A 13,328-nucleotide genomic window follows, 5' to 3' on the forward strand; every position below is an offset into this window, starting at 1 on the left:
AAACTGCAGCAAAACCGCACAAAAGAAGTCACATGATGCTTTTTTTTTCTGCACAAAAACCGCGCGGAAAAAAACGCAGCATGTGCACAGCGGTTTTTTTTTTTTTACATAGGCTTTAATGGTACTGTACATCACCTGCAGTTCTGCTGCAGATCCGCAGGGCCAAATCCGCACCGTGTGCACAGAGCCTTACACATCAAAACTGAGGCAAAGAGCTTGGTGGTTACACATCAAAGTAGAGACAGAAGACTGAACTGTCATATCCAACAACTGAAACTTAGGTACCAATAGCAAATTTGTAGTTTAGATGCCTGGCAACAGCTGCAATTAATTGGATTAGCAGACGTTGTTAATTAAGTTACCAAACAAGTCGCATATTGCAATCGTGTCGCATGGCAGCCAGCAACAGAAAATTCAACACATTTGGAAACGCAAGCGACTGTGTCACAATATGTTGCAGGTTATAACAAGACACCACAGGAAAACATTACAACCAACATTGCTATGTGTTACTGCAATTTCAGTGTTGCATGTCATGTCATGCAGCTACACAGCAGAACAATACAAGTGAATGGAGTCGCCTTACAATCTTACCAAGACCAACAAGTAGCAAAAATTGCCATGTCATCAGACTTTTTGTGACATGCTTGTCATGGCCGTAGTACCTTTGGGGTTTCAATATGATGCCATTCATTTGTATTGCACTGCGATATAGCACCAGCACCTGGTGAACTTTCCCCACATGACATGTGTCACGGCCAAAGTCGCCGTGTTGCCCCTGCCTAAAAGTAATAAATAAATTCTAGGGATCTGATTCTCCAAAGCTTTTATGCCATAAAACAAGCGTAAAACCTCTGAAAGGTCACAACAATTTTGCAAAACGGGGAGTTGAGCAAAAGATTTTGCAACTTTTGGTACTTTCTCGACTCCTTTCTGACTAAAATAAGCAGAGCTAGGGCGGGGCAGGTGGGGGTCATGGCCCCACCTGCACATCAGATTCATCAAAACTTATGGCTCTTTGTATGCCGGGAATGCTACTCCAGTTCCTAATAGGAGCAGCATTTCTGGTGAAGCACATGGAGGCACACGTTACTTAGAAGAAGCATAAAATTCATTAGGCGAGTGCACCTCTTTTTGTCTTCAGCGTCTTCCATTTCGATGAGCCGGCTGTAGCAAAATGGTGTGCTTTGCTGGTCTTGATAAATCAGTCCCAATGTGTCGGTGTAATACAGGGCAGGTCTGTAAGAGTGAAAGATGCTGCTGGTCCTGCTCTCCAATCTAGACATGAGATTAGAATCATAGACAAAGGATCTCTCTATTTTTCACAGCATCCGACTGCCAGGAAAACACAAAATCCTCCAGTATATACTGTAAATCCTATTTTATCTTGGTTTTCAGAGAAGACTTGTGAGACGGGATGGAAGCAGTATGGAGACAGTTGCTACTACCTTACAAAGTTTAAAACTTCATGGCCAAAGACCAGGACTTCATGTATCAGTAAAGGAGCAGACTTAGCTGTAATCACCAGCAGCTCGGAGCAGGTGAGATATTAGTACTTAGTAGGAGCGCTAAGATGAATAGTATAGGGCCATCTTAACAACTGGTGGATCAAAATAATTTTTACGGTATACATTGCATATAAAGTACCCCATTTTACATACGTAGTTGTTCAGAAATCAAAGGGGTTTTCCAGAAATTATATTAATGACCTATCCTCAGGATTTACATCCACACCAAACCTGGCAGATTGTATTACACAGCCAGCATCTGCCTGAAACAACAGCTAGAACTGACTCTGATCACTGCTGTTAGTCACTTTAATGCCGCTATCAATCACTGACCACTGCATTTAAATGGAAAAATTGCTGGTGCAGCGCTTCATAGGAGAACAGCAATTTAGTTACACAGTATACTGTAGTACAGTCGTATTGCAGTATATAGTATAAATGATCAAGTGATTGCAGTATTAAAGAGACCCTGACAGTTGATGCATGCTGCCATGGGCACCCCAAGTGTACCAGGTATCAGGCACTGGCTGTATGATCTCAGCCAAGTATATTTGACTCTAAAATGCTGCGGCACTGCAGCCTTGCAGTGCTGGAGCCCTGGGTTCGAATCCCAAGGACATCTGCAAGGAGTTTATATATTCTCCCCGTGTTTGCGTGGGTTTCCTCCGGGTTCTCCGGTTTCCTTCCACATTCCAAAAGACATACTGATAGGGAATCTAGATTGTGAGCCCCATCGGGGACAGCGATGATAATGTGTGCAAACTGTAAAGCGCTGCGGAATATGTTAGCGCTATATAAAAGTAAAGATTGTTATTTTTATTACTTTAAAAGCTGCTAGGGATCAAGCTGCACTGTGGATTAGTTGGAGAGGGGTGTCTTCGGTGGCTTCTCCCTGCCCACTGCCCTGTATTGACAGATCTTTGCATATACGTGCCAGTAGTTACACCTGGCTGTGAATTGGGCAACATGTATTAGTATTCAGAATTACTTTAAATCCCTTAAGGGTACTAAAAATTAAATTAAAAAGTATTAAAAAAAATGGAATTTTTTTTTTAAATCACTCCCTTTTCCATTTAATAAATAAATGAAACATATTAAATATTGTATAAAAATATAACATATATAAATTTATATAAAATGAAAATAGACATATTTGGCATTGCTGCATCTGTAAAAGTCCAATCTATCAAAATATAGTTGTTTTTTAAGTCGTACATTAAACATTAAAAATTAATAAGAATCAAAATGCCAGAACTGTAGTTTTTCGATAGCTACACCCTCAAGAAAAATTGCAAAAACATCATATGTGATCCAAAATGGTATCAATAAATCACAATTGGCATTTGGCCTGCCACATGTGGGAATAAATCCAGTTGCACTGTAATTCCACAGCCGCCACAGCATCTGACCATACCATTAGTTATATATTCTGCTTTGGTTATTTTGGGTGTTGTCAGCAGGTACAGTAATTCTAAAAATGGTTTGCAAGTTTGACGGAATCTCAAATGAAAATCTCAAAAATCTCTGTGTGCTCAAACCATAATAGTCTGGAGATTGTGTTTAGCTTGTTTTTAACAGTTTCTTTTTATTTGTTTTCAGCACTTTCTTTCAACTTTTTCTGAAGCATCATCATCAAAAAGGTATTGGATTGGACTCAATGATATGAATGAAGAAGATGAATGGGTCTGGATCGATGGAACAAATTATGAAACATCTTATCAGTAAGTTTCCCAAGAACATTAAGATGCTGTTGTAGATTTTGTCAGGAATCCGCAGCAATATCTGCATGTATTACAATAAGGATTTCATCCTATGCAATGCAAAGAGTGGAATCTAAGCTGAAATACATACACACCAAGAATTGACATATTGCTAACATATCCTCTTCCTGATATTATACACATCAGTACATTCCATTTTATAAGTAGTTCCCATAAATGCATGTATAAGCATATCCAGGTGATTGTGCTGGCACAGGAGCTGTGCCCGGAAGAATCACTGCGTGAGATCTGGACAACGGACAGCCACAGCAATTAGATTGCTTTGAGAGGGAGGAGTATCAATGGTTGACATGGCAAAACAAAAATTAAGAATCACCTCTGGGTTTTGCCAGGTACCTAAGCCTGTTAAACCCTACCATGAGCAGGGCCTAACAGGCCTCCTGCCAGTGTAACACTGACAAGTCTAATACCTTCCATACATAAACAGTATATCTGCTATCCATATACTATATAAAGCGAACCTGATTTTGCTAAGTAAACTACAGGCATTGTCAGGTTGGCACTGTTAAACTGATTAAAATTATACCTGGGAGTGAGGAAATCCTCTTGTGGTTCTTATGTAATCAGTGATGGAAGTTTTCAGTTAATGATATGCTTGTGCTCCACTGCAGGACAGTAGGCAGAGTCTTATCTTCCTGCTTTAGGCCAGAGAAACCAATGAAAAGCCTATCACAGGCCAGCCCCAAAGCACAAACATTCTATCTCTCTCTGTCTCTATGATGAGGAACACATCATACACAAGATTACACAAGAACCACAAGATAGATTTCTTCACCCCAGGTATCATTTTACTCAGTTTAACACTACCAACCTGACAATGCCTGTAGTTTACTTAGCCAAATCCTGATAACAGGTTCACTTTAGTGTTAAAATCCCATAAAGAGCCAAAGTAAAAAAAAAAAAGTAAAAAGAAAAATGCAAGAATGAAGAAAGGGAAAAAAGGGAAAAAAAAATCACAGAATTTTTTTTTTTATATAACCAAAAATAAACAAAAAAGAAAAGTTCAGATTTCTGATGTTGCCTTGAAAGGAACAACTGAAGCTAGAAAACTGTCTAAAATAACATTTTAGTGGTAAAAAAATAATTTTTTTCCGTCGCAACCCAATGGTATAACATTTTGTGAAACAGCCATCGTGTGAATATGCTCACAACTAAACTAAATGAATTAATTTAGTGGTGTAGTTATTCCAGCGCCATATTCTTCTTTACTCCAATATGGCACTCTTCCCCTTCTAAGCTTTGCAGTATTCCCGAACAGTAGTTTCTGACTACAGTGTGGAAATTACAAATTGGGGGCTAAATCAACATTTTATTAGGTAAAAAAGGTAACTTTACATGATCACGACCCACTGATATAAAATTCTGTGAATCACCTGTAGGTCCAAAATGCTCATATTCCTAGATGGAGGTATAGTGTTTACCTGTGGTTTCTGCTGTTTTGGCTTTTAGGGGCTCTCCAAATGAGACATTTCATCCACAATGTTATGCAGCCAAAATTTCTCTCCAAAAGTCAAATGGCACTCCATCCCTTCCAAAAGCCCTGTGCAAACAGTAATTTCTGACCAAATATCTGGTAGCACCTCTCTCATATAGAGCACAGGAGAACTCAGCAGAGCAAGCTCTTCTGTGTATAAGAGAGATGATGGCTTTCACCGGAGGATAGAACGGCTATCTAAAGTGTATGGGGTGCTTTAGTCAAAAACTTGCTCAGCTGACATATATATGGCCTTGTCCAGATGGCTGTATTTTCAGCCTTTGTGTTGTCCTTGTTTGCACCGGACATTTCAATGACCTTGATAATAATCTATTTTCAAATCTAATAAATTAATTAATACATCTACATCAATACAGGATTAGAACCACCATCAGGACACACATACATCACCAGAACCAACAAATACAAGAATATAACCACTATTAATACATGGATACATCACCATAAACACTATAAGTACAGAAATACAGCACTAGAATCTCCATAAATTCAGGAATACAGCACTATAACTATAATTAGTGCAGGACTACATCACCAGAATTACCATAAGTTCAGAAATACAGCACCAGAACCATAATTAGTACAGTAATAAAGATTTAGTAATGCATCACCCAAACCATCATCAATACATGAATATATCATCAGAACCATCATCAGTACATGAATACAACACCAGCACCATCATTAGTATAAACAAAATGCACTAGAATCACCATCAGTGCATGAATATGCAAGGTGGTGGAGAGTAAGAGATGTAATTAGTTAATGTTCCACAGCATTCTCAACCAAATGCCATTTGCTGGTTGAACTGAACAGACAGGAACTGAAAGCTGGGGACAGTATTGCAGGAAGGAACAGCTTAAGGGGGACGCTGGGTCAGGTGACAGCTGTGACACAGTTGTTTAATATAAAAGCCAATCATAGTGATGTGGGAGTTCAGTTGGTGCCAGGATGTGAGGAGAGGACACGTGAGCAGTTTAATGAGCGCATCATCACCCCTGAAGCAGAGCTACCTGAAAGTGATTTGATAGTGGAGCCGGCGAAATGTCAATGGTAAGGCACCAAGTCCAGACTTTGTTGGTCAAGACCCAATGTTCAGACTTGCCAGGTCAAGCACCCGAGGTCAGATGATGATCTTTTAACGAGATGGAATGTCTTTTGTGCTAACGAGAAGTTCTGAGCGAATCGGGCCATTACTTCCAGTGCAGACGTACAATACAAGGTGTGGGCTGAAGCCGTGCTTGAGGAAACGAAGACAGCCATTGCAAAAAACACACTGGGTACCAAGTGACTCACATATTGGGACTTGCTGCCTAGCAGAAAGAATTGGTGACCCACGTTAGGGCCAGTGCAACCATCATAGGCGCTTAAATAGAATACAATGGTGACGTCCCTAGTATTGAGAGTGACGCCTGTTAAACTGAGACACAGAGGCATTAATAGTCATTTAACTGCTAGATAATAAGGACAGTGTACATTAAAAGAAAGATGAATAAGATATTGCATTTAGATTAGTTACTGTCATAGCATACTGTATTACTCTTATTACTGTTACCCATAATATCGTGTTTACTTGCATACATTACGGAAAGTGTTGTCAACTTGAAATTGTTTCAGAAAATGAAGTATTTCTCCAAGAACATTATTTCAATTAAACATGTTTTGTTATACACATGTTTATTTCCTTTGTGTGTATTGTAACAACACAAAACATCAAAGAAAAAAATGCAAGTTGAACATAATTTAACACAAACCACAAAAATGGGCTGGACAAAATTGTTTTCACTTTTCAAAAATTGTGGGTAAATAACTTTGCTTCAAGCATGTGATGCTCATTAAACTCACCTGTGGCAAGTAACAGGTGTGGGCAATATAAAATCACAACTGAAGCCAGATAAAAAGGGGAGAAGTTTACTCAATCATTGCATTATGTGTCTGTGTGTGCCACACTAAGCATGGAGAACAGAAAGAGAAAAGCACTGTCTGAGGAATTGAGAACCAAAATTGTTGAACAGCATCATCAATCTCAAGGTTACAAGTCCATCTCCAGATATCTTGATGTTTCTTTATACATAGTGCACTACATAACCAAGATGTTTAAAACTCGTGACACTGTAGCTAATCTGTGTGGGCATGGATGGCAGAGAAAAATTGATGAAAGGTTGCAATGCAGGATAGTCCAGATGATGGATGAGCAGCCCCAATCAACTTTCAAAGAAATTCAAGCTGTCAGATTATAGAAATGACAGTACTGACCACACTCAAGCAACAGCACATTAAATATTTAAAAATAAACTTACATTTTGATAGATATCTAAGTTTTAGGCCCCTATATTCTGAGCAGATCCGTGCAGTTCTGGGACTTGAGACCTACACCGATTACTCAAATAGACCTGTTAGAAGTGCGCAGCTGAGAATAAAGCGAAGCAGAGTATGGATGCAGTAGAAAGTCGTGGAAGTGTGCAGCTCAGGAGACAGGAGCCTCTGACTTTTTATTGCATCCACAGTCTGTTATGTATGCACTCTTGTCCCCTGAGCTGCACAATTCTAAGAGGTCTTTAGAGCGATCAATTTTTTTTCTCCAACAAAACTTATTAAACTTATTTTTTTAGGGACTACTTCACATTTGAATTGACTTTTAGGGGTCATAATATCAGAAAACACCGAAAAGTGACATAATTATATAAACTGCACCCCTCAAGATATAGAAATATACATTTAAAAAGTTTGTCAACCCGCTAGGTGCTACACAGGAATTAAAACAATGTGGATTAAAAAATGAAAAATTAGTTATACTCCACAAAAATATTGTTTTAACCCCAAATCTTTTATTTTCTAACATTTTTGTGGAAGAAAAATTTATTTTTTGTTTTCACGTCCTAATGTTTTATAATTCTGTGAAGCACTTGAGGGTTTAACATGACCACCACACCTTTAGTTGAATTCCTTGATTAATGTAGTTTTCAAAATGTGGTCACTTGTGAGGGTCTGCTGTTTTGGCATGCAAGGGAATACCCCTTTTTAGCTTTAGCCCCAAATTTTAAAGTTTCACATGCGTAACAGGAGAAAATGGACACAACAATTTGTTGTGCAATTTCTTTTGAGTATACTGATACCCCATGAGGACGGAATCTATTTGGGTACACGTCAGGGCTCGGAGGGAAAAGAGCACTATTTGATTTTGGAGCTCAATTTTTTATAGAATAGACTGCAGACACCATGTCACATTAGGAAAACCTCTGAGATGCTAAAACACCAGAAACATCGCACAAGTGACCACACTTTGGAAACTACACCTCTCTAGAGCTGTAATGAGCATTTTTAAGGTGATTCACAGCATTGTATAACAATGGGCTGTGAAAATGAAACAGTACCATTTTACCATTAAAACGTTTTAGCTCCAAGTTTTTAGTTTTCAAAAAGGCAAATAGTAGAAATTGGACCACATAATTTATTGTGCTATTTCTCCTAAGTACACCAATACCCCATATGTGGTTGGAAATGCCTTTTCAGGCACAGTGCAAAGCCCTTAAGGCAGACTCTATTTGCAGAGCCCCTGGTGCCAGAACACCAGAAACCACCCTCAAGTGACCTAATTTTGCAAAATACACCACTCTGGAACGTCATCTACAGCTGTAGTGACAATTTAACTCCAGCTCTGTTGATGTTTTCCAGAAACAAGTACAAGTAAATGTTTCTAAGTGAAAATTTCAAATATGCCATTCTAGTGCCCAGTACATTGTGGTGCACCAACACATTGTAGTGGCCAATACATTATAGTGCTAAATACATTGTGCTCAGCTTGTGCTTCTGGAGAGATGAAAACCGTAAATTAAGCGGGCTCTCCTTGATACGGTAATGCCAATTAGGTGAACGCTACAGTTTAAGCACACCGTGGGGCTCAAAATTGATGGGGGTATTTGGATTTGAGGGCAGATTTTGCTCGATTTCTTTTGGTGTGAGCAATGACTCTTTCCAGAGCCTTTATTCTGCCCACTATATTTCCATTAACAAATTATGGACCTGAGTGGGGACTTTTGAATTTTGTGGGTTGTGTTGGAGCTTTTACTGGTAGCATTTTTGCATACATAACATTTAGAATCACTTTTAAAGTTTGGTTCATATTTATCCTGTGCTGTACGCTGAGCAGTTACATCAGGGTTTCAGTCAAAATCGACAAAATACATGATTCAGAAGAAACTCAGACTGATCCATTCACTAAAATGATGCAGCAAAGTTAGGCTTCATGAAGACGTCTGTGCAAATTGGAACTGTGAGTGCAAATCGGTGAAAGTGTCCATGCAACCACCACGCATGGACTGGCTCCAGCTTTCCTGACTAGAGATGCGCAACTTCAAAAGTCGAGTCAAACAAAATCGGCCGACTATCGGGAAATGTCAAAGGTCCGACTGAAACACGAAGCCCAATGCAAGTCAATGGGGAAGCAAAGTCAGCAGGGAGTGGAGGACAGTAAACAAACCTACAGTGCATCAATTCTTATTACTTAAGTTTGTCAACCTTAATTTACTTTATAATAATAGTTATGCATTGAAAACTGGGGGTTATTTGGCTAAAGTTGTGGGGCCGGGTAGGGCTGGCTCCACATTTTCGTGTGCCCCGGGCAAAAGAGTGTCAGTGGGTCCTTTTAACACATACCACAATTCATGATGCTCTGATACGGCAGAGAAATATAGGTATAGTACAATGACAAATACTTCACTTCTTACATTACATGACTGAGATCTATTTTAAATTCTACAATAGCTCAAAAAACGGACAGTATATTCCTCCATACTGTATTATGGCCACCACATAGTGCACCATACAGAATAATGAGCCCCATATATTGCTCCATACAGAATAATTGGTCCCATATAATGTTCCACACAGTATATGTTGAGCTCCACATAATGCTACAGTATATGATGGTCCCCATATAATGGGCCATACACTATAGGACGGTCCCCATAGAGTAGAATGAGCCACACATATTGCTCCATACAGTATAATGAGTCGCATCTAAAGCTCCATACAGTATATGATGGGCCCCATATATTGCTCCATACAGAATGGGCTCCATATAATGCTCCATACAGAATAGGCCCCATATGTGCTCCATATAATGCTCCATACCGTATATGATGATATGATGCTCCAGTATATGATGGGCCCCATGGATGATGCTCCATTGTATTATGGGCCTATATAATGCTCCATATATAATGGGCCCCATATGATGCTGCAGTATATGATGGGCCCCATGGATGGTGCTCCAGTGTATGATGGGCCTATACACTGTGCAGAATTATAAGGCAAATGAGTATTTTGATTGCATCATCCTTTTTATACATGTTGTCCTACTCCAAGCTGTATAGGCTTGAAAGCCAACTGCCAATTATGTAAATCAGGTGATTTGCAAATCAGTAATGAGGAGGGGTGAGGTCTAATGACATCAACACCCAATAAAAGGTGTTCTTAATTATTAGGTAACTTCCTTTCTTTTGGCAAAATGAGTCAGAAGAGAGATTTGACAGACGCTGAAAAGTCAAAAATTGTGAGATGTCTTGCAGAGGGATGCAGCAGTCTTGAAATTGCCAAACTTTTGAAGCATGATCACTGAACAATCAAGCGTTTCATGGCAAATAACCAACAGGGTTGCAAAAAGCGTGTTGATAAAAAAAGGCTCAAAATAAATGCCCATGAATTGAGGAAAATCAAGCGTGAATCTGCCAAGATGCCATTTGACACCAGTTTAGCCATATTTCAGAGCTGCAATGCTACTGGAGTATCAAAAAACACAAGGTGTGCCATACTCAGGGACATGGCCAAGGTAAGGAAGGCTGGAAAACGACCACATTTGAACAAGAAACATAAGATAAAACGTCAAGACTGGGCCAAGAAATATGTTAAGACAGATTTTTGTAAGGTTTTATGGACTGTTGAAATAAGAGTGACTCTTGATGGGCCAGATGGATGGGCCTGAGGCTGGAACAGTAAAGGCCAGAGAGCTCCACTCTGACTCAGACGCCAGCAAGGTGGAGGTGGGGTACTGGTATGAGCTGGTATCATCAAAGATGAACTTGTGGGACCTTTTCGGGTTGAGGATGGAGTGAAGCTCAACTCCCAGACCTACTGCCAGTTTCTGGAAGACACCTTCTTCAAGCAGTGGTACAGGAAGAAGTCGGTATCGTTCAAGAAAAACATGATTTTTATGCAGGACAATGCTCCATCACATGCATCCAAATACTCCACAGCGTGGCTGCCCAGTAAAGGCCTAAAAGAAGAAAAAATAATGACATGGCCCCCTTGTTCACCTGATCTGAACCCCATAGAGAACCTGTGGTCCGGTATAAAATGTGAGATCTACAGGAAGTGAAAACATTATACCTCTCAGAACAGTGTCAGGGAGGCTGTGGTGGCTGCTGCATGCAATGTTGATCGTAAACAGATCAAGCAATTGACAGAATTTATGGATGGAAGGCTTTTGAGTGTCATCATAAAGAAAGGTGGCTATGTTGGTCTCTTTTTTGTTTTTTTTATTTTGCATGTCAGAAATGTTTATTTCTAAATTTTGTGTTATATTGGTTTACCTGGTGAAAATAAACAAGTGAGATGGGTATATATTTGTTTTTTATTAAGTTGCCTAATAATTCTGCACAGTAATAATTACCTGCACAAACAGATATCCTCCTAAGACAGCCAAATCTAAAAAAAAACCCACTCCAACTTCCACAAATATTAAGCTTTGATATTTATGAGTCTTTTCAGTTGATTGAGAACATAGTTGTTGTTCAATTATAAAAAGAATCCTCTCAAATACAACTTGCCTAATAACAATTATGCAAACAGTGTATAATGCTCCATATATAATGGGCCCCATTTATATTGCTTCAGTGTATAATGGGCCCCGTATATGATGCTTCAGTGTATGATGGGCCCCATTTATATTGCGCAGGTGTATGATGGGCCCCATGGATGATGCTCCAGTGTTTGATGGGCCCCATTTATAATGCTCCAGTGTATTATGGGCCCATATAATGCTCCATATATAATGGGCCCCATATGATGCTCCAGTGTATAATGGGCCCTATCTATGATGCTCAAGTGTATGATGGGCCCCATATAATTCTCCAGTGTATAATGCTCCCCATATATTGCTCCAAAAATTAAAAAAATGAAATACCTCTCCTCGCTGGGCACTGCTCTACTCTAGACTCCTTAGCGTTGCCATCTTCCATCTCTCTGCACTTGGACTCTTCAGGCAGATGGTGTACAGAAGTGACGTCATCACGCTCTCTGTCCTGAATGTCACTGTCAGGAAACGCGGAAGAGGTGGAGCAGGGAGAGGTAAGTATTGCAAGTGCTGGTGCCCTGAGCAAGCAGGGGTCCCACTCGTGGGTGACGGCACTGGCACAGGGCCCCTCATAGTACGACGGTGTCTGTAACGGCGAGTGGGCCCCCTCCATCAGAGACACCGGCATACTGTGAGGGGCCCTGTGCCAGTGCCATCACCCACGAGTGGTCCCCCACCTGCTCAGGGCACCGCCACTTGCCCGAGTGCGCCAGGTGCTGACGCCGGCCCTGGGGGGTACAGCCCAGTTAGGGAGGTGGAAAAACTGGCATATGTTGAGGTGTAGGCTGGACGTTCAGCAGCTGCAAATGGAGGAATTGCAGAAGTCGGAGGAAGAGGAGGACAAAGCGAGCCATTTTGCTGGCAACCTATGTGTCATCAGGGGAAGGTGGGACATAATCCTTTGAAACCCATGCATGGTTCATTTTACTGAAGGTGAGATTACCAACAGTTTGGGTCGACAGCCAGGTCCTTCTTTCTGTCAGGATTAGTGTTGAGCTTTCCGATACCGCAAGTATCGGGTATCGGCCGATATTAGCTGTATCGGAATTCTGATACTGACTTCCGATACTTTTTTCATATCGGATACCGGAATCGGAAATTCCCATAATGCTATCAGCCTGCTCGCTTTGATTCAGCCAATGGGAATCCTCAGAAGTGTGGGCACATCCTGTTAGGTATGTAGGCATGTTAACTATTGGCATGGCTGTGATTGGCTGCTGAAATGATGTCATGATGCACTATAAAAGCCACTGCCGCCGCCAATTCTGGTCACTCTGCTGTGAATTCAGTTAGGGACAGGCTGCTGTTTGAAGACTGTGAGGGACAGTTAGAAATAGCGATTCTCAAAACAATATTGTGCTTTACCCAGGCTACATAAACCACCACTGTAGCTTGCTTTTCCCTAGCAGCAGTGTTCACAGCTGTCTGCAAGGGCTGTGTGAGTGCAGCTCACGCTGTGGAGTGGGTCCTGCAGCCACGTCTGGTTGTAGGCCGCCCAGTGTGCCTCACTGCTGCCTCATACATATTTTTCTTTTTGAGCTGCTTATTTTTACAAAATTCTATCTAGTGTGCTTCCATCCGTATCCATATACGTTGGTTGCAAACACTAGTAGTAGACAGCGGAGCCTTTCTGCAGCCTTTCAGTGCTAGTGCCCACTTAGCTGCACTGTTCACGGCTGTCTGAAAGGTCT

At 40.7% G+C, this 13,328-nt stretch overlaps 1 protein-coding gene across 1 annotated transcript in view; it reads left to right on the forward strand.

Annotated features, from left to right (window-relative positions):
- Nucleotides 1–13,328, forward strand: part of LOC141059516 (hepatic lectin-like) — a 149,973-nt gene that overhangs the window by 47,136 nt on the left and 89,509 nt on the right. The window contains exons 5-6 of the mRNA XM_073555685.1: nucleotides 1,399–1,541; nucleotides 3,108–3,229. Coding sequence (XP_073411786.1) covers nucleotides 1,399–1,541; nucleotides 3,108–3,229 — 265 coding nt within the window. The remainder of the gene's footprint in view (nucleotides 1–1,398; nucleotides 1,542–3,107; nucleotides 3,230–13,328) is intronic.

The sequence above is a fragment of the Dendrobates tinctorius genome, unplaced genomic scaffold (genome assembly GCF_039654945.1).
Source record: "Dendrobates tinctorius isolate UK_male_01 unplaced genomic scaffold, ASM3965494v1 ptg000228l, whole genome shotgun sequence".
Taxonomy (NCBI): domain Eukaryota; kingdom Metazoa; phylum Chordata; class Amphibia; order Anura; family Dendrobatidae; genus Dendrobates; species Dendrobates tinctorius.